Below are 23,167 nucleotides of genomic sequence, written 5' to 3' on the forward strand. Positions count from 1 at the left end.
GCAACTGTCAAACACAATATGACGATTCATTTGATCGTAAGCTGTGAACTACCCAACAACTAACAAGTCTTATGACCCTTCAACCAGTGTGAACAAACTTATGTTTTGATATTGCTAGCCTACGGGTACGCACATACATGAATCGTAGAAACAACTGACACTAGTTCGGGCGTCTGTTATTCTATGTATTTTCAATAACCCGAATAGCTAGTTGAGTCAGCTCCTAAGGAGACGACTTTCAGCCGAAAGAGGATTCTCCAAAAGCAGTTACTTGGCAACGGATGCATCCAACTTTTGCAGAAGTTCATGGGATCTACCACCTAGGATAATGTCTGGTAGTCCCCTTTCCCTTAACTCCAATGACTCGAGAGGCCAGATCTTTGCTCGTGGGGTGGTTGTTAACAACCTGTCCATTAGAGTTTTTGTACCGATCAAACAAACAAAAGGCGAATGGGTGTGTTAGGCGTTGTTTAACTAACGACCCATTCTACATGCTCTGGTTTTTCAACCGCTCGGGCATCTTGCCTGTGAAGGCGATCAATCACCATTTTATGTGATTACAATATTGTGCATTTAACACCTCGACCGTCTCATCCGATCATTGCAGTACTAGCGTGCAGTGCACGTCTACAAGTACTCTAGGATAAAAGGGGTATAGTTCCTCAATAGGAGCCTCAATAGAAGTGTTTCGCAAAGATGTAAAGTTTCTCAAACTTTACTTTTGACATTCTTTATCTTTTGAAACAACCATCAGCTTGTGCCAATATTTGGCATGCGAGTTTCCAGAATCTCATCCGTTATCGTAGTATTTATATGCCTCGCATGACTCGATACTGGCCTAGATAAATTGGATACGTGTTTCTCAACAGAACCCCCGCTAAGAAGTTCGCTCAAGCCCCAATTTGGGGTTACCCGAGATATGTTGGATGCACGAACTGAAATAGACAAGCATATTCTTCCAAACACTTTGATTTGAGCAGTCTTTGCTGCTTTTGTGCAGCTCTCTAATTTCTCAAGTCTACTTTGCAGGACTGCTCACTCGAAAAGCCAGGATCCTTGCTAGGGATCCCTCTCCTTAGACGCGGATGTATCGTTAAGCTCCCGAGTCAACTCTTGTCGCAAGAGGAAGAGTGGTGAATGCCTTTGCATCCTCTGCGAGGATGCCCGTCATCTGCAATGACAAGGCAGTAACGAAACATTTGCAAAAGCAGGAGCCTGGGCGCAAAACGCAACGACAAAGTAAAGACCAAAGCAGGAGTGCAAACGCAAAGCCTGGGCGCAAAGTGTGGCGACAAAGGAAAGACATGAGAGAAAATAAAAGGACAAGGATCGCGAAACCGCATCTTTGAGTTAACTATGTACTCGTATATTTATTTATTCATTTATTTATTTGTCCTTTTTAATTAATTGAACTCAATTCAATTGTTCAAGTCCTCTGTGCAATCTTCCCCTACATTGGGGAGTTGCGAGCTTGCTGGCGTCTGCGGGTGTAAGCGATTGACAACTCGAGTCATGGGGCGTGAGTGAGATCCGTCGTACGAGTTGCAAAAGCGAGAAGTCAACATGCTACAGGAGCACTGCCGCTGTTTTGTCGTGAAAGAGGCAGAGGCGGGGGCAACGTGCCTCTGCGAACCTGCTTTAAGTGTAAGAAGCAGGGGGCAGGGAGCCCCTGCTGACTTGCTGTCGGCGAGAAACAGGGAGGCAAGGGGCTGCACCCCTGCCTGATGAAGGCAACGAGAGAGGCAGGGGCTTCGCCCTGCCTGCCGGAAGAGCAAAGAGGTAGGAGCGAGACCCTTGCCTGCTAGCCACAAAGGGGGAGGCAGGGGGCTTTTCCCCTGCCTGCCAAATACGCAAAGAGGCAGGGGCTTGGCCCCTGCCTGACGAACACGCAAACAGGCAATCAACACAGGAAAGCAGGGAGGGGGTTCGACCCTCCCTGGTCAAAGAAAAGGCAGGGGCACCAACCCCCCTGCCAAAACCTTTCTCACAGGCGGCAGGGGTTTTACCCCTGCTGAACGGCCATTCCCTGTCGTAAAAGACCGACAGGCAAGGGCTTTTGCCCATGTCAGTCGACGGAAGGAAGAAGAAAAGAAAAGGGGAAGATGAGGCAGCAGAGGGGTGCACACCTGGGCTGCCAACCTTGGGTTTCCGGAAGGGAGCTCGAGTCGGGGTCGCTTGTGCCGATCCCGTCAACAGGAGAAGACAAGAGAGGTGGTCACCTGAGGGTTGCCGAACGGGAGGTCGCCGGTGGCGGTGGGTTGTCGTGGGAGAGAAAGTGCAAAGAGAGAGACAGAATGGGAGAGCAGAGTAGAAGGAGGTTTCGACATACCTCCCCCCTTTTGCCGCTGCGTGCTTTTATAAGCACGCAGCCGACTAACCACCCTGACGGATCTGGGTCGAGTCTGGGTCCGGATCCGTCCAGGGTCCAGATTTTTTTCTTCTTCGAGGGTTTTACAATTATCCTTGTAATTTGTTGCTTGGACCCATGGAGTACGTCCATGTGTAACTCCTTTCTTGAAACACTGCCAAAGCTTGTGGGAGGAGGATGGGTTTCCATTTATTTGAAAGGAAATGAGAGTCTTCAACTACGAACAAGAATGTCCACCAATAGATACAAAATGGACAAGCACAAAAATGAACCACAAAGGGCACACACAGAGAAGGCTCTCACAATTAACAAATTAATATTTTATTAATTCAACTACGAACAAGAATGCCAACCAATAGATACAAAATGGACAAGCGCAAAAATGAACCACAAAGGGTATACTCACAAAACCCACAAAGGGCACACAGAGATAAGGCCCTCACAATTAACAAATTAATATTTTATTAATACCAAGTATGCAAAAAGCATACCACACAATATGAAGAGATCCCCTATTTATATACACAAAGAGGGAGAGAAAAGCGAGAACACAATGGGCTAGAGAGGGTCCTCTTTAGCCATTATACTAGATCTAACGGTTAGATTTCTAGTCGTTAGATCTAATCCAACGGCTAAAAATTAGCCATTGGGCTTGGTCAACCTTGGTTGACTAGTTTTAAAAAGAAAAAGAAAAGAAACAAAATAGAATATATATTTATATATATATATATACATATATATAAGTATATGAATGCATACATATATAGTGTTGCATATATATAAATATACATATATATATATATATATAATGTATTTACATTTTTAACACTCCCCCTTAGACTTACGGTATAATGACCAAAAGTTTGCCTAAAAGAAAGTGAAACCTAGGAGTTGAGAGAGGTTTGGTGAAGAAATTTATCAACTGGTACTCTGATGTAACATAAGGTGGATCAATGTTGCCATTTAGATACTCGTACATAGTGACAATCCATCTCGATATGTTTAGTGTGCTCGTGAAAAGTATGATTGTTAGCAATGTATATCATACTTTTGTTGTCACAACACATTTTCGAGGCTCTTGTTACTTGAATTCTCATATTTGCCAGCAAACTCCTTAGCCTGACCACTTTCATAGAGGTAGTTGTTGTGACCCGGTATTCAACTTCTGTTGACAAAAGTGAGATCTGTTACTTCTTGCATTGCCATGAAATTAGGGATTCACATAAAAATATACAAAACCCCAGGGTTGAATGTCTGTTAATGGGATCACCTCCCCAGTCAGTATCAACATAAATAATTAAATCTAATATAGATGAAGAAGACGAGTTTTAATATATCTAATAATTTGTAGTACGACTTCCATGTGAATAGAAGTTGGAGCATGTTGAAACAGAGTAGCTGTGTGTCCATGTGTTGTATCAAGTCTAGTGATAGAAAGGTAAGAGTGTCCCGATAAGTTGTCTATAGGGAGTTGAGTCTTCAAGAGGTTCTCCGCCATCGATTTTCATCTTGATATTGACAACCTCGGGGGTATCTACTTTCTTATCATCCATGATTCGAGACTTGAAAATAATGTCAGAGGCAAATTTAGATTGAGATAACAAATTCCTTCTAGGAGAATAAGCAACTTCAATTCCTAGAAAATATCTTAAGAAACCAAATCCAATCATTTCAAAATGATTTTTGAGCAATTTTTTAATATGTTCAACTCTTTTATCTCCTCCCGTGATGATCATGTCGTCCACATATATAATAAGAATAATAATACCTACAATCGTTTTCTTAACAAATAAAGTAGTGTCAGTCAAACAAGCTCTAAAACTAATATCAAGCATAACCTTATTGAATTTGTCATACCTTGCTTTCAGTGCTTGTTTTAAACCATAAAGTGCTTTATTTAAGCTAAGAGTTTTTCCTTTAGGAATGATCATACTAGGAGGTGACTCTAGTATACTTCTTCAACTAAACTTTCATTAAATAAGGCATTCTTGACATTTATTTGATATATAAGCCATCTTTTAGTGGATCCTATTGCTACTAATGTTCTAACAATGGTTATGTTAGCGACATGAGCAAAAGTTTTCTCATAATTTTATACCATATTCTTGGCAATATCCTTTGGCAACTAATCTGGCTTTATACCTTTTTAGGGTCCCATCAATCTTGGTTTTTACCTTTTATACCCATCTACAATCTATAGGTTTCTTGTTCTGCGGAATGTCTTGAAGTGTCTAAGTGTTGGCATCAACATCATGGCTTACCCTAAACTTATACTCAAACCAAACATCCGAATGAACTAACTCAAGAGGTCTAACAGAGTCAAAAGTTCTTTCATAAAAAGATAATCTTTTCAGCTTGCCAAGAATACAATCATCACAAGTAAAATTATCAATGTTAAAAATAAAATTCCAAGTTAAAAAAAATAAACTTTTGATACATTTGGATGTCCTAATCTTCTATGTCATAAGTTTAAATCTAATTTTTAGACATTACAACAAAAAGTATTCTTGGGCCTGTAACAGAGGCCTTCTTCTCTGTGGCCTTGCCCAATCATCTTCCCTAACTGGTGATCCTGCACGCAACAACCATTCAATGAGAAAGAGATATTATAACCATGGTATGATATTTGTGAAACCGATAAAATATTTAAATTTAGTTTAACGATATATTTAATTTTTGAAATTAAAATCTTTTGAGAGTTTTAAAAGGTTTTTTCAAGTTCACATATTCCTTCTATTTCAAGAGATGTACCATTGATAGTGAAAGCATTAGTCACACACTTGAGTTAGTTTGATATTCGAATAAAATATCAAAATTTGGGGCCATGTGAAATGATGTACCGAAATCAAGAAGCCAAGAAAACTTACCGAGGTTGGAGTAGGATGACTGCGGCTACAATTGAAGAAGGTGACCCTCTAAGGAGGGATTGGAGAGCTTCAACCAATTTAGACAAGGACTTAGCGATTCCAATGGATGAGTCTTGAGAGTTGTTAACGTCCGTAGTCCCTTGTAGCCATTTTTTTTTATATAATTTTTTTTCTCCCTTCTTCTAGGCTTAGGACAGATAGGTTTAATATGTTCCAGTTCATGACAATAATGAAAATAAAGTTTTTTATTGTCATATCCATTGCCTTGTCTCCAATGAGGTGGTTTGTATGTGCGAGTGTAGGTGCCCGACTTAGATACGGCCCAAACTGAATCTTTATCATTCTTGAGTGAATGTTTTTTCAACCTATTCTCCTCCATACTTAGCTCTTCTATAGTATCAACAATAGATGAAACTTTTCCTCTATGTAAAAGAACTGATTTAGTATATTCAAATTCAGGTCTTAAATGATTCATATTAAATTTTTTTTTTAGCTCAATGTCTTGGAGATAATGTCATTTTGGTCTAAGGAGAGCCAACTCTTCTTTTAAGTTCGGATAACTCATTATTGTACTCCCTAATGCTTTTGTCTTTTTGGGTCATAGTTCGAACTTTGTCTTGTAAATTGCACATATGTGCAATATTCTTAAGGTAATACATATTTTTGAGGTATTTTCAAGCATTGTTAATATGCTCAAATTTTGCAAGACTAAAACATTTTTTAACATCAACACTATTAATGAGCCAAGACATTATCTTGGCATGTCCCATTCTCCACTCTTTCCATTTATTTTTATAGTCGGATATAGCTTTGGTTCTTTCTTTATTCGAAAGAGTCACTTCCTTTTCATTCTATACTTTGGTGAGAATTAGTTTAGGTTTCGAATCGGATCCATCAACCCCCACAATCTCTTGCCCCAAATGTGATGCTTTATAATAGAAGATCACATCACATAGTTAGCATCGTTAAGTTTGATGGGCATGACACTAACACTTTCCTTATCATCCATGATTACAAAAGAGAATATAGGAGAGAGAAATAGAGAGAAAAAGAAAATGAGCACGACCACTTGAGCACCACGAGCACTGCACCATGAACACTTTGAAAAGCAATCCACTTGCACCCAAACAAAAAGTCAAGTTGATCCTCAAGAAGAGGTACACGAACACAAACACATGAGCATGTAGTTATCAATCACCAACGATCAAGAGCACTATGGCTCTAATACCATGAAAGAAAATGAGTCTTCAACTAAGAACAAGAATGTCCACCAATAGATACAAAGTGGACAACCACAAAAGTGAACCACAAATGGTAACCTCACAAAACCCACAAAGGGCACACACAAAGAAGGCTCTCACAATTAACAAATTAATATTTTATTAATACCAAGTATGCAAAAAGCATACCACACAATGAGGAGAGATTCCCTATTTATATACACAAAGAGGGAGAGAAAGGACATAACAAAATGGGCTAGAGAGAGCCCTCTCTAGTTGTTAGTCTAGATCTAACGGCTAGATTTCTAGCTGTTAGATCTAGTCCAACAGCTAGAAATTATAGCCATTGGGCTTGGTCAACCTTGGTTGACTAGGTTTAAAAAACAAAAAACAATAAAAAGAAAAGAAACAAAATAGAATATATATTTAAATATATATACATATGTACATATATGTATACATACATATATAGTATTGCATATATATAAATATACATATATATACAATGTAATTACATTTATTTGTAACATTATTAAAATGTCGCACAATAAGCAGCATTATTTACATGGGCAAAAGCACCCAAATCCTGGATGAACAGAATATGAAATGGTAAGCTCTTTCTTGTTTACTATTGTTATTTTGAGTAATCCATTGGTATTCTTGAGTCATTACACTATATCTTTTCCACAATTCCGTTATGTAAATCTTATCATCAAAAGCTAGATGTAACCTTGGGATATGTTCAACATTGTCTATTGACTCTAATTACCATTTTGAGGGTGTTTATGATAGCAAATCCGTTGTAAGTTTCATTTATGAAGAGTAAATTGTCAACTGCATATTAGTCAAATTAAACTGTAGTTGAGGGCTAGAAATTGCATTACATGTCGTATTGGAATCAAAACTAATGTACAGAGTACAGAGGTAATAAGTAGGCCATGCTGGACATATACCAGGTGCTAGTCAAAGTTTTGAATGATGAAATCTATTCTAACCAAAGTGTACTGTAGAAGTATATTAATGCGGCCTCCATTTTCATTTTGCTAACTGTATGTGCAAGATTGCCTGTTAATAAGAGCAGAAAAATTCTACAGTTTAGCGTAGCCTCTTTTCTACCATGTTCTATCATAGGAAAACTTTTATATACATGGTAACATATCAAAAGGTGAGAATTTTACATCTTTTGCTTGATGATAAAATGATTTAAAACATGGATCCAATAGTTTCATGTTGAAAATCTATATTATTCATTTGAAAGTCCATTTTTTGTAACCTTTTACTCTGTAGATGCAGTATGGGATTTTGCTAAACATCATTACACATGAATGCTCAGAAAATTATTTCAATAATTTGGAAGATTTTTCTTTTTTCGATAAAAAAATTCTTCCAAATTATTGAAATAATTTTGGAGGAAGGTTTTTCTAAAAGGTTTTGGGTGGCTGTCTTTGAAAACCAACTTGGAATTGATGCACAGAAATCCATTTCCTCATATTGGGACACTCGAGACTTAGTAATGGAAATAAAAATATGTAGGCTTAGTGCAAGATGATGAGGTTGTTAGGGAACGACCCTTCGACCTATTGATGGATCAAAGAAACAAGCACAAAAGAGCAAAAGAAAAAACAACCACACACAAAAACAAGGATTTTACGGTTTGGTGAAAACTGCCTACGTCCTAGACCGCATTGAGCCTTCTTCTTTATTGATTGGGATACACAATACAGAGGAGGATGCCTCCTTAATTAAGAGTCTAAGAATTTTACAAGGAGTCTACTAGTGTAGTTGAATATAATAATGAGTGTAGGGTAAAATCATAGAACTATCCTCCAAAAAATTTGCCTTGGGGCTTAATGCCCCCGACCCCCACCTTACCGGCAGGGGGGCGGCTGACTCCCCTGCAACACCCCCCCCCCCCCCATCCACGTAGTTGGATCCACGAAAATTATGGATTTATATTCAGGTAAGAAACAAGCTCCACAGTCTTCCAACAGAGGTTTCTATTTCTTAGGACTTTTGGATCATGTGTAATTTTTTTTTGGCAAGGTATGCAAAAACCAGGAACTGAAGATAAATATCTATCAGGCTGCTCTCACCCATTTCTTACTATATTTAAATTGTGTTTAACAGGTTCTGTACCACAACAAGAGGAGCAATGCCAGAGTCAGGTGGCGGTTGACACACCCATTGGTGGACAAGGATGTAGATTTTTCTTAACTATATCACACAGTCTGAACAATGTTGTAATAAATGCACGAGTTCCTCACAAGAAAAAAGAAAAAGGAAAGAACTTGAGAGCTTGTGTTCATTGTCATGTCTATTTATCATGTGCATAACTGGAGAAAATCCTTGCACATAAACGTCTTTGTCAATGAATATTTATTACAAATTAGCAGGGCACTGGTGTCTTAAACAAAGATAAACTGGGTTGATTTCTTGCCAACTCTTAATTGTGTATGTGCATGTGTATTGAAGTGATGAAATCTTGAAGTTTTACAGGCAGATGTCATGGCGTTTGTAGAATTTCAAGGAGACGATGGGCCTGAAAATGTTGCAGAAACTTGGGATGCCGAGTCAATGAGTCATCTATGACGTGAGAATTATAACTCAGCTGCATTGGAATCCTTTGTCTTCGTAACTTACTGCCTTCTCTAACGAGGGACATGCCTTGGCTTGTTGAATTCATTCCTGTGGAAAGTCTTCTGTTCACAGGTGGTTTGCTACCAAAACTTGTGTTCAAGTATCCTGTTGAAAGTCGGCTGCTGCTAGACCTTGGGCGTGTTGAGAATAGATTATTCTGATAGGAAATTACTTGGCTCTGAACCTTCTTCTCCTGTGAAATGAAAATCTTATATCAGCTGTTCCTAGTTGGGAAAAATGTAAAGCTGGTCTAAAACCCCCTCTCTGTCTGCCATTCAGTTCATGGACAGGGAAGTTGAATTGCTTGTCCTTGTTTCTCATTTCTCAAATGGATGGTGGAGATAAAAAATAATCCCTTGAAAAAAACTCTAGGATTGGTCTTCGAAGATTAAAAAAAAAAAGTTTTACTTGCCCTTTGCCTTTGTTTCTCATCTTCTTTTTCCTGCCTTAATAAGGTGTGCTCATCCAACAGTTCCAATAGCGGTACCTGCAAAAGTAGGAGGGGATTCTTTGAGTTGGAAGTGATGACTCTCTCTCTCTCTCTCTCTCTCTCTCTCTCTCTCTCTCTCTCTCTCTCTCTCTCTGTGTGTGTGTGTGTGTGTGTGTGGCTATTGAAAGTAAGAAATGCACTTCCTCTAATACTAACATCTTCATACAAGAAGACTTTGATCCTTTCAGCTTCCCAACTTCTAGTCTTGGCGATCAACATTTCCACCAAAGCTGCACAAAAATGCAATCAGACGCTATCACTTTTTTTATTCATAATTTACACTCAAAATGTCTCTTCAGCTTTTAACTACCTGGAATCTTGACGATAATCCTGGCGTGCTCAGCCCGCTTCAAATTTTTATGAGCACCTCTACTCGCAGTGTACCTGTTATTATCCTGTAGAAGCCAATATAAGTTGCATGAGATGGAACCCGCTGACAGTATATATATATGATGTTTCATGATATGTCAGTTGAGAAGTAAATCATATGACCTTGTTGTACCTTCTGTTGTAGGCTTCCTCTTTCGCTTTAGAGATCTGCTTGTCCATGCCTGAGAGGAGATAGGCATAGTTTATCTCCCCTTTGGTAAGAGTATGAGGTCAGTGCATTGTACAAATTTTTTTTCTGCACTAACTTGTCCCCACAAGCAGTTACTAATACGGCCCGAAAGGGTTAATGTAGTTGGAGCGGGCCTCGACTTGGTGGGGCCCGCATGTTGTCCCAGCACCAATGTAAACATGGAATTATCAGGACCGTTTGTCCATGAGAATTGGGGATGAGTAGTCGGATGCCAAGGGGTTCGAGTATTTATCCCCGGATTTTTTGTGCTTGGACAAATAGGGGACCTCAGGAAGGTAGAAAGAAAAATACATCATACCAGCATTTATAAGACTGACCAACTCGTCCATCTTTGATAGTGAGGTAACTTCCATGCGACTCTTCTTGCAGATTTCCTCAATCTCCATGCATTTCATGTGTAAGAGAACCTTCATCTTGGTAGCCTTTAATTGATCCAGTCTCTCAACCTCAGCCTCGGCCTAAGTAGAATCAAAAGGGTTAGTAGCGGTAAAGCGTCCAGATAATTTGAGTGAGTATTGATGTATAGAGATGATTGAAAGCAAACTCTGCTGGAATCGCTATACTAGATAATTTGGACCTTATGAATCATTTCAAGGGCAAGGCTTCCAGGACTTGATATGTCAGATACTGATGGTGGGACCAACAAGATTTCTGTTACATGAACAAATAAGCTTTGCGCCTCAATTGGGGTGTCCATTAGACCCCACAAATTTCATAAAGTTCTCCCCATTTTTTTAAGCTGTAGGAAGAAAACCAACAAATGCATAGTTACAGCTTTTTCAACGTGAGAGAGAGGTAATGTCAAAATCAATGTTGACAGTATTGGTGCGTATCGGCAGAAAATCGATGCGCTTCACCCCTAAATCGGCTATTTTTTAATCAATGTAAAATTATTTGAAATTATTCTTTAATATTATTCTAATGTTTTTAACCCTTGTAACCTTTTGATTGACAGGTAATATTTTTAAAATTCTTTTTAGCCGATTCAAAGAGTCACTTGAGTATCATCAGTAGAGGCTCATTCACCTGAATCGTTGGCCAAACGATAAAAGGCCAATGCCGATGCTGACAACATTGGTCAAAATAGATTTAGGGTGCATTTGAATTAGGAGTGTTAACCGGCGTGGTTAACCCAGACCCGACCCTAACCAAACCCTATAGGGTCCGTGTACCGGTAATAAATAAGAAGACTCGATTGATACCCAGGTCTGGACCTGAAGGTCTGATTAATACATGGACCCGGGTATAGTTTGTGAAATGTTATACCAGACTCGGACCTGACCCGAGTTTTGATTAAGACCCACAAATTTTCAATGTAAAAATGATAAAAAAAAATATATGGTTTTATCAGGTATAGTCCGGGTTTGGTTCATGCAGTTCTTATCAGATCCGGGTATGTTTTTATAATGGATCCTATTAAACTCAGGTCCAGACCCGATGCCATACCCAAAAATCTGGTCCAAGTCTGGTTCCACCTGGGTCCGAACCAAACCCGACCCGTTGACAACCCTAATTTGAATGCCTTGAATCTCAAATCCTTCAATTGGTGAACAAGGATCTCATATTCACGTCTCTGGAAAGATAGATTCTCGGTTAAAACATTTTTGAAATTTTAATTGTGTTGTGTGCATGCATGCATCACCGGCGATGGTTACCCATGTGGTCAGTGGGGTCCTGTGCCAAGCTGAACACCCAGGATCAACTGGCGCATGGGCAAGACTGGGTGGTCGTGTCTTCAACATGAAGTTTTGGTCCCATCAAGTGAGGGTTTTCCTTCAGTCATAAAAAAATTATTATGTGTGCGTGCATATGTGCATTTGCAGCAAGAAAACTCACCTTCTCAAGCCTTTTCTGCTTCTCTTCTCTTCTCTCAACCACTCTACTGTGTCAGCCAATTTAGCCAAAGTAGCAGTACTTATGTTCTTGGACTGTGGTCCAGATGAACCAACCAAACTCGGATGAATACCCACAATTATCTTAGAAGAATCCATTCCTATAGTAGCACAGAGGCTATTTACAGACCTCAAGTAATCATCAACTTTCCTGAGTCTGTCATTAGGAGACAGTTTCATATCAAAACCCATGGTATCCCTAGAAAGAGAAACTACTGCAGATGTTAGCCCACTGTGAGCCGTTCGTTTAAAACCATTAAACCATTCTGATGCCGTCCATCCAAAACACGGAAAAAAATAGTGGGGCCCATCCAGGCATATCATTAGTACAGGTTTTGGAATTTTGGATGCCATTCATCTTGAGATCAACGGCATCCACAAGTGCTCTGACGGAATACCGTCTCGTTACCTTTTCCCTGTGGAGACGCTGTAGTTCAGTATTGTACTCTTCAAGTCTTTTCAGGGAGAGGTCATTTTGGTTGATATCCCGTTCTTGAAGAGCTTCTGGTTCTGCATTTCTAGATATTTCCGCTGAAATCCTCTGAATTTGGTTTAGAATATCCTGGAATTGCTTGACTCTGTTATTCCTCCTCTTCCGCATTTCGTGCAGGGCGGGCGTGATGGATTCGAGCTGTTGCTTGAGTGTTCCAACCAATTTCAATGGCTACCCAAATAAAAACTGTACAATAAATCACCGGAATTCTGATGCAGTACCAAAGCAGAATTGCGCAGGTCTACGATGGGTTTTTTTATAGACTTCGCATTATACTACCTGACAACCATCCATCTTGGCATTTTTCGAGATGGGTGCATTTTTCATCTAGAAAAAATTTGAGATGGATGGTCAGCAGGGGAGCTGCATATAAAAAAATGCCTCCGTTGGATAATGGGGGAGAAACCACCATAAGATCAATGTTGTCAGTATCGGTATCGGCCCTGAATTGTTTGGCCAACGAATTCAGCTGTATCGGCAGATACCTGAAACTTAACTTAAGTGAATCGTTTTGTATCGGGCCAAATTTTTTTAAAAAAACATTATGTGTCAATCTGACAAGTGTTAAAATCATTAAAAATATTTAAAAATTATTTTTTAGTTTTTTTTTTACATTTATTAAAACACAGCCGATTCAGAGGTGATGTGTATCGATTTTATACACACCGATACTAACAACATTGGTTAAGATGTCTCATTATGGGTCAAAATGTGTCACATTGGCACTAGCCCTGATTCGGCGATCATAGTGTAAAACTCCATCAGTACTCTCTTCTGCCCACCAGGAATGGTTTCCATGGCTTCAACCTTGCGGTAAGGGATGCACAGAGTATCAAACTCACGATGTTCTTGAACTTGAACCCCTTAAACCAACCCACATAGCAAGGTGTGCCCAGTTCTTGTCGGCAAATTATGATTTATGATTTCCCTTAAGTATTATACAATCACTACAATTCTGCTGAAAAAAAAAAAACTATAACAAGCAATCTCTAACTCAAGATTACCCGACTAGAAAGCGGAAACTAAAAAGATATGAGAAGTGAAAGCGAGAAGCGAGCTATTTTAAAATTTGTAGGAAGCGAGAAGTCAAAAATGAATTTGAAAATAAAATAAGAAACAAAAAGTGAATTGAGGATCGAATTAAAAGCAAAATGAGAATAAAATAAAAACTAAATAAAGAGTTACTATTATTAAATTTCTTGATTTTTAATATACAAATTAATTTTTTGTCAAAAATCTAAAAATGATGACTAGCAATTTAGAAAGAGCACATGAAAAAGTGAGTGGGAGGCAAAGGAAAAAACACATAGGAAGATTAAAAAAAGTGAGGACATATAAAAAAAGTGTAGGAAGGGGAGAAAATATGTAGAAAGCATGGAAGAATAAATATTCTCATCAAATTTAGAAAGAGAAGAGTATGGCTTTTTAAAATTGAGTTTTTGAAAAGCATGCTTCCCAACTATTTAAGAAACTTATGATGACTACTCCAACTTCCTTAGATGAGTTTGAGAGCCTTCACAATTAGATTTAAAAGGCGTGGGCTCCACAATTAGATATGAGGCAATCAAACAAAGCATCTGAGATCACTTCTTTGAGAAACCCAGATACATATTTTATTTACATGATTCTTTTGCCCGACCTAAGGAGTTGGACCAAAGATCTTGATTTTCAAATCCAAGGTTCCCAATTCGGACTTGAGAACAAAGGATTTCAAAGGCACCCTAACTATACAGAAGAAACCCTGGAAACCATGGATTCCACATGGATCCAAGATTTAAATTAATGGGAAAATACATGTTAAAAAACCGAATACAAAAAATGGATCAAACAGATCTCTTGGACCCAGGTTGGGTCTGTCCCCATCTGCATCATTTTCTCTCTTATAAAACAGGAATCTAAGATGAACTATGAATGAGAGACCATAGAAGCTTTAAGAGGAAAAATCTGCAGAAACAAATCTCACTCGACCAGCTAACGATCTTTCTCCCAAGGACACAAGAAGGTTGGTGAATTCAGCCTCGGAATCAGCCAGCAATAGGTGCAAACGAGCTCTAGCAATGTTTGTACTCTCCACTTTCCTTTTGTAAATCTCTCGACACTCCTGCTCTAATTCAATCAGAACCTTCTCTCTTTCTATCTGCTCTTCCCCAACTTCATCCCATATCATCTACCCATCAAATAATGATAAAAGAACAGAACCACAGAATAAAAAAAACAACATTTTTAAGAACTCCAAAAAAGCACAAGCACGATGAAAAAATCATCACCCCAGCCACCAAGTAACTTTGTTATGAGATAAAATAACCACCCTTCAATTCTTGCAGAAGGTACCCACATGAGGACTCAATCATCATTGAATTCCTCATTTTTTCTTCAATGGGGATCAAATCCATTGATTATCTCTGAAAATTGAATGTGGGTACTCGAGTTCAGGTTGAGCGAAGTGCTAAGAAACTGTAATCCACTTCATGGATTGTGAGGTAGTTGAGAAAAACGTGAAAATGGGCACAGAGTGGACAGCACAAAGGTGGGGGGCTACTTGAGTACTGAGTTTTTGCTTGAATTACAAGGCTGAAAAGTGGGGGATGGTGGGTGCTATCTAACATATGTGAAGCGTGCTTTCCCTTCAAGGTGTTGGGTTTTCCTCCTTTCTGGGATCCATTGGTTCGATGCACATTCAGTATCGCTGCAGAATTTCGGATAGCGATTTGTAGAAGTCATCTCAGCTGAATGACGATTCAACTGTTCAGAGTTTGAAGATCAGCGATTTGTCGATAACGATTTGGCGAAGAGTGCTTTAACCTAAATAGCGATTTGTAGTAGTTGCTGGATAGCGATTTGTGGTATCGATGCATAGCAATTTGTAGTAGTCGTTGGATAGCAATTGTGGTATCGTTGCATAGTGATTTGTGGTATCACTGCATAACGATTTGTAGTAGTCGCTGGATAGCGATTTGTAGCTTCATGTGTATAGTGATTTGTGCTAATGCGCTTCAGGCGCATTATAAGTTGTGCAAGACGTTTAGTCTTTCACATTAAATGCGGGTCTCATCCTCTATTTAAGGGATGGATGAGAGAGCAAAATAAGAAGCAGAAGAGAGCGAAAATGTGTGAGAAACTCTTTTAGGGCACCGAAAGGGTGTGGAGTGAACAAAAACAAGAAGTGTTGTTATACTTCTTTTAGGACAACTTCGTCAAGCTGGTTCTTCAGATCATTCGTTCTTTGTTCCTCAATGAGATATATCCTCTTATTCATTTTGTTACACCTTGTGTGTTTATAAGACTTATGCCATTTGTCCACTTTGTAATATTTGTTTGAAGAAAGTAGAAGTTGTTGACCTATTGGTCGCCGTGAACGTACGTCGGTGTGTTATTTTGTTTTTGCTGTTGGTTTGTTTTGGTTTTATTTTCTTCCACTGTTATTGCATTATTATTTTCATCGATTCACACTTGTGGGGAGACCCGGTACGTCCATTTTAACCCCCAACATCTGGTATCAGAGCTTTGGTTTCTAGTCTCAGTTCATCATATATTTGTGTGTGAGTCATGGAGAACAACGTCGGTCGCATGATCAGTTTGAATGACACAAACTGGATGACATGAAAAACAAAAATGAAAGACGTTTTTGTTTGTAAAGATCTGGATAGACTTATAGAGGATGATAGCAGCAAACCAGAAGAGTTGAAAGATGATAAATGGAGAAAGCTAGACTGAAAGGTTGTCGGTTTTATTCTGCAATGGATAGATGATAGTGTCTTTCATCTTGTATCCATAGAAACTTTGGCGCATGGTCTTTGGACCAAACTGAAAAGTCTTTATGATAGAAAAACGACAGTGAATAAGGCCGTTCTATTTTGAAAGCTTGTGAACCTCAAATACAAAGAGGGCAGCTCTATTGTAGAGCATTTAAATGAGATCAAAAGCATTATAAATCAGTTAGCTACAATGAAAATCACTTTTGATGATGAGTTGCAAGCCTTGTTGTTCCTTAGTTCCCTTCCTTAGAGTTGGAAAACCTTGGTGGTCACAGTCAGTAACTTCGCACTTGATGGAATAGTAACAATGAGCCAAGTTACCAGTAGTCTCTTGAATGAAGAGATGAGAAGAAAGTCATCAGATAATTCTACCTCTGAGGCACTTGTGATTGAAAACCAGGGGAGAAGCGGGAGTAAGAGCAAGGCTCCGCACTACCGTGGCAAATCGGGAGGCCACTCACACTCGAGCTCAAAGAAAGATGTCGAGTGTTATTATTGCCACAAGAAGGGGCATTTGAAGTGGGAGTGCAGGAAGCTCAAGTTCAAGGAGCTATACAAAGAGAAGAGCTCAGAAGAAAAGCAGAGTGTCATAGCCGCAGTCACAAATGAAGAGCTCATGGTTATCTATGATGGCACTATCATCAATCTGATCGGTTAAGAGACTGATTGGGTCATTGACTTTGGAGCTTCATTTCATGTTACCTCACAGGCTGATTTCTTCACTTCCTACTTGCAAGGTGATTTCGGGAATGTCCGAATGAAAAACGAAGATGTGGCGAAGATTGTTGGCATTGGCGACATTTGCTTGAAAACAAACGTTGGTTGCAAATTGTTGCTCAAAGATGTAAGGCATGTACCAGACATCCAACTAAATCTGATCTTTGCCGAAAAGTTGGATGATGAGGGCTACAACAACACCTTCAGTGATGAAAGGTGGAAGTTAACCAAGGGTTTCTTGGTGGTAGCAAGAGGAACTAAGACCTACTCCCTCTACACTTTGCAAGCAAAGACCTGCAAGAGTGTTGTGAATGCTGTGGAGATTGGCTCATCCACAAAAATATGACATAGAAGGCTTGGGCATATGGTAAAGACTTGCAAGTCCTAGTTAAGAAAGAGCTCCTGGCGAGTGCAGCAGGTACATCTTTGGAACCTTGTGTTCATTGCTCCCATGGTAAACAGAACATAGTTTCTTTCCATAGAAGTATTGCATCTAGAAAATCTCATGTTCTAGATCTTGTACATTCTGATGTCTGTGGACCTTTGAAGGTCAAGACACTTGGTGGTGCATTGTACTTTGTAACTTTCATTGATGATCACTCTAGGAAAGTCTAGGCTTATACACTGAGAACTAAAGACCAAGTTCTAGATGTATTCAAGCATTTTCAGGCCATGACTGAAAGAGAAACTGGCAGGCAGTTGAAGTGTGTTCGCTTGGATAATGGTGGTGAATATATTGGGCCATTTGATCAGTATTGCACCAATCATGGCATCAAGCATGAAAGGACTGTGAGGATGACACCTCAACAAAATGGGGTTACTGAGAGAATGAATCGCATATCCTTGAGAGAGTTAGATGTCGGCTATCACACTCTAAATTGCCAAGATCTTTTTGGGGTGAGGCAATGAGGATAACAATTGATCTTATCAACTTGTCTTCTTCTATTCCCTTGAAGGGAGATGTTTCAGAGAAAGTTTGGGCAGGGAAAAAACCTTTCCATTGACACTTAAGAGTGTTCGACTGCAGAGTTTTTGTTCATGTTTTGAAGGAAGAGATGTCCAAGCTTGATCCAAAAGCCAAGCAATGCATATTCCTTGGCTATGAACATGAAGAATTTGGCTACAGACTCTATGACCCTATTGATAAGAAGGTGACCCACTTGTTCTTCAACACCTTCTTCCCTTTAGGTGTCTTTACCATATCAAAGATGTGATTCTCATGCAATGAATTCATTTCCTCTTTCATTGCCTTAAGCCACTCAGTTTGGTTTTCATCCTCCAAAACTTCTTTAAAAGTCTTTGGCTCACCTTGATCTGTAATCATCACATACTCATTCGATGAGTATTTCCTGGATGGTTGTTTCTCTCTGGTAGACCTCCTTATCGGAATCTGAGGAAGTGACTCTTGAGGTGTTGGTTCCCCCTCAATTTTTGTCTCATCATATCCTTTATCTGCATCATTGTGAGAATGTGGCATCTCCTCCACGAGATCCTGAACAGCCGGCTGATGGGATCAACTCTCAACCTAGATACAAGGCACAACTTGTAGTGAAAGGTTTTTCTCAGAAGAAGGGAGTTGATTTTGATAAAATTTTCTCACCAGTTGTAAAGATGTCCTCCATCTGAACTATGCTCGGTATAGCTGCAAGCATGAATTTGAAAGTTGAGCAGCTTGATGTGAAGACTGCATTTCTGCATGGTGACTTAGAAGAAGAAATTTATATAGAGCAATCTGAGGGCTTCATTGACAAGGGTAAAGAGCACCTAGTCTGCAAGCTGAAGAAGAACTTGTATGGATTGAAGCAAGCACCAAGGAAGTGGTATAAAAAGTTTGATTCCTTTATGACTGAGCATGGATATTCAAGAACCTCCACAGACCATTGTGTATTTGTGAAGAAATTTTCAGATAGTAATTTTACCATTCTCTTGCTTTATGTGAATGATATGTTGATTGTGGGCAAAGACATCAGCAGGATAAACAAGTTAAAGATGGAGCTGAGTGAGACCTTTGCCATGAAGGATTTAGGTCCAGCAAAGCAAATTCTTGGGATGAGAATCGTTTGTGACAGATTACATGGGTTGATCTGGTTATCACCAGAGAAGTATATAAGAAAGGTTCTTCAGAGGTTCAACATGGACAAAGCAAAGCCTGTTAATTTCCCACTTGCACGCCATTTCAAACTTAGCTCAAGTCAATGTCCTGCAAATGATGAAGAAAGAATTGAGATGCAGAAAATTCCCTATGCTTCGACAGTAGGTTCGTTGATGTATGCTATGGTTTGTACTCGACCAGACATAGCTCATGTTGTTGGAGTTGTTAGTCAATTTCTATCAAATCCAGGGAAGGAAGACTGGGCAGCAGTGAAATGGATTCTAAGGTATCTTCAGAGCACTTCGAAGTTGAGCCTATATTTTGGAAAGGGTGAACCTATTCTTGAGGGGTTCACAGATTCTAATGTGGCTGGTCATGTAGACAGTAAAAAGTCTACTTCTGGGTATTTGATTACTTTTGCAGGGAGAGCAGTTGCATGGCAGTCAATATTACAGAAATTTTTAGCTCTCTCTACTAAAAAAGCTGAGTTCATCGTCATTACAGAAGACAGTATGAAATTGTTGTGGGTGAAGAAATTCTTGCAAGAGTTGAGCTTGAAGCAAGAAGAGTATGTTCTTCACTGTGATAACCAGAGTGTGATTCACTTGAGTAAGAATTCCTCGTTTCATTCAAGATCAAAACATATCGATATTTGATACCACTGGATTCGAGATGTCTTGAATAAAAAATTGCTGCAACTGGAGAAAGTGCATACTGATGACAATACATCAGATATGTTGACCAAGTCATTGCCCAAGGACAAGCATGAGAAGTGTCGATTTCTAGCAGGAATGGAAGAAACTTCCACATAAGTCGAGAAGGGGGAGAATTATTGGGTTTCCCTCCTTTGTGGGATCCATTGGTTCGATGCACATTCAGTATCGCTGCAGAATTCCAAGCACGATACTTGATCTTCTTGAGCACGATTTTCGTATTCGCTGGATAGCGATTTATAGAAGTTTTCTCAGCTGAATGATGATTCAGCTGTTCAGAGTTTGAGGATCAACGATTTGTCGATAACGATTTGGCGAAGAGTGCTTTAACCTGAATAGCGATTTGTGGTATCGTTGCATAGTGATTTGTGGTATCGCTGCATAGCGATTTATAGTAGTCGTTGGATAGCGATTTGTGGTATCGCTGTATACTGATTTGTGGTATCGCTGGATAGCGATTTGTAGTAGTTGCTGCATAGTGATTTGTGATATCGCTGCATAGCGATTTGTAGTAGTCGATGGATAGCGATTTGTGGCTTCAGGGGGGTAGTGATTTGTGCTAATGCGCTTCAGGCGCATTGTAAGTTGTGCAAGATATTTAGTCTTCCACATTAAATACATGTCTCATCCTCTATTTAAGGGATAGATGAGAGAGCAAAATAAGAAACAGAAGAGAGCGAAAAGGTGTGAGAAACTCTTTTAGGGCACCGAAAGGGTGTGGAGTGAACAAAAGCAAGAAGTGTTGCTACACTTCTTTCAGGACAGCTTCGTCAAGCTGGTTCTTCAGATCATTCGTTCTTTGTTCCTCAATGAGGTATATCCTCTTGTTCATTTCGTTACACCTTGTGTGTTTATAAGGCTTATACCTTTTGGCCACTTTTAAATTTTTGTTTGATGAAAGTGGAAGTTGTTGACCTATTGGTCGTCGTGGACGTACCTCAGTTGAGAGGAAACTACGTAAATCGTTGTGTGTTGTTTTGTTTATGCTGTTGATTTGTTTTGGTTTTATTTTCTTCCATTGTCATTGCATTATTGTTTCCATCGATTCACACTTGTGGGGAGACCCGGTACATCCGTTTTAACCCCCAACACAAGGATCACAACTCAAACTCTTTATCATTTTTTCTTCTCTACTCTGTTGCCTTTGAATTTGAAATCACACGTTGAGTTGGCACAAAAAATGTGGGAAATGATTTCTCACCAGCTATGATCTTGGAAACAAAGCCTTTACCAGGCGTGCTAGCGCAAAACAAGTCCAGGATCCATCTACTGCCACATGTAAAGTCATAAGTTTGCTACCAAAATCTTGGAAACAAAGCCTTTACCAGTCGTGCTGGCGCAAAACAAGTCCAGGAGCCATCTGCTTCCACGTGTAAAGTCAGAAGTTTGCTACCAAAATCTTTTCCTCTGCTGTTGATTCTATTTCAAGCATAAGATCGCCGATAATACCCACACAAAAAAAGGTATATGCAAAGTACCCATTTGAAAAATATCGTGATTTTATCAGATATTAACACAATAATTTTTTTGATATTACTTATATTTTTTTATTCACAATTTTTATAATGTATATTTTTATATATACCGATATTTCCCAAGAACGAGATTCCTCATAATATCAATCATGTAACCAGCAACATGAAATATTGGGTCTTGATTTTCACGTTATTTTGGGGTTCAGCCTATCACTGCTGAGAAAAATGCTGAACTTTAGTATCTGAATTACGTTCAGCATGTCAAGAGTTGGATAGGGTTGCAAACGTATTGGACTTGGGCTGACCTTACACTCTTATCATGAGTAGGGGTGTCAACGGGTCGGGTTTACCTGGACCCGACCCAAACAAAACACTATAGGGTCTGGCTATGGTGATAAATAATAAGACCCGATTAAGACCCGGGTCCGGACTCAAAGGTTTGATTAATAAATGGACCCGGGTATAGTTTGTGAAATTTTATACCAGACCCGGACCTGACCCGAGTTCCGATAAAGACCCACAATTTTTCAATGTAAAAATGATAAAAATTATGGTTTTACCGAGTATGGTCTAGGTCTGGTTTATGTAGTTTTTATTGGGTCCGGGTATGGTTTTTCTTATAGTGGACCGAGTATGGACCCGATACCATAAAAAAAAATAGGTCCAAGTCTGGTTCCATTTGGGTCCGAACCAAACCTGAGCCGTTGACACCCCTAATCATGAGTGATCCAGTTATAGATATGAAAGTAACTCAAAAGACATGGTTTTGGATCTGTATGTGAACCGACCCCATTTAACACTAAATCCACAGGAAGCGAATCAACTTATCGGTTTTCTTATAAAATATATAAAATGGTTCTGGTCAGATTTGGGTCCAACTTGGTTATACGCCTATTCATTTAGTCGATTCCGACCCTAGATCCTACTGAACCCGAAATCGTTTGTTCTAAATCGGATCCTTTTTTTAAAGGGAACCAATTTTTTATAGACCGTATTGCCCAAATTTTTCTCTGTCGGTTTCGAATGAGATAAAGATCCGACCCACTCGCACCCATAAATCGAATTTCAAGTGATAAGCATTAGGGGTGTCATGGTTTACCCGTACCAAACCCTATAGGGTCTAGGTATCATGACAAATAAGAAAACACGATTAAGTCCTGAAGGTATAATTAATACATAGACTCGGGTATAGTTTGTGAAATTTTATACCACAAATTTTCAATGTAAAAATTATACAAATTATTATTTTAGGGGGTATGGTCTGTGTCTGGTTCATATTTTTCTTATCGGGTCCGAGTATGGTTTCTCTTATAGTAGACTCGATTAAAATCGAGCCCATACCCGATATCATACCCGAAAATCTGGTTCAAGTCTAATTCCACCTGGGTCCAAACCAAAGCCGACACATTGACACCCGTAATAAGTATAGATTGTCATAAAAGTTGCACATTGTGTGAGTAGGGTTTTGAGCTCATTATACCCCAAATAAAAGCTTTTGAGAAATATTACATTTAGGGGCCAAGATTTAGCTTCTAATTCCAAACATAGTCCATATTTTTCTGAAATTCTAGAAATTGACCACAGGTTTCCTCAAAACTGTTAAATAGGGACCTTAAGTCAATGTCCATCATCTTTTAAAAACGTCTTTTTTTCTGTTTTCTGTATGGTCCTTTGAAAGTAAAAAAATACTTTCTCACCTCATAAAAAAGAAAAAGTAAATATTTTAAACATTTGATTACGAAGGTTTATAATTTAACCTGAGTTAATACACAATAATAAAGGTAGTCCTCTGTAAAATTATAGAAATTGGCCACAGGTTCCCTCAAAACTGTCAAATAGTGACCTTAGGTCAATATCTATCATCTTGA

The 23,167-nt window shown here is 39.1% G+C and overlaps 1 protein-coding gene and 1 pseudogene across 3 annotated transcripts in view; one reads left to right on the forward strand and one right to left on the reverse strand.

Annotated features, from left to right (window-relative positions):
- The window catches only part of LOC149811461 (uncharacterized), a 111,780-nt gene extending 102,878 nt beyond the window's left edge, over positions 1 to 8,902 (forward strand). For all 3 annotated transcript variants that reach the window (XM_089993096.1, XM_089993098.1, XM_089993097.1), the window contains one exon: positions 8,583 to 8,902. In XM_089993096.1, coding sequence (XP_089849222.1) covers positions 8,583 to 8,669 — 87 coding nt within the window. In that variant the 3' untranslated portion in view covers positions 8,670 to 8,902. The remainder of the gene's footprint in view (positions 1 to 8,582) is intronic.
- A 56-nt stretch (positions 8,903 to 8,958) lies between these two features.
- Positions 8,959 to 14,714, reverse strand: LOC149811462 (65-kDa microtubule-associated protein 8-like; annotated as a pseudogene).
- Positions 14,715 to 23,167: the final 8,453 nt, after the last annotated feature.

The sequence above is a fragment of the Nuphar pumila genome, chromosome 17, assembly GCF_984573655.1.
Source record: "Nuphar pumila chromosome 17, dmNupPumi1.hap1.1, whole genome shotgun sequence".
NCBI classification, from domain to species: Eukaryota; Viridiplantae; Streptophyta; class Magnoliopsida; order Nymphaeales; family Nymphaeaceae; genus Nuphar; species Nuphar pumila.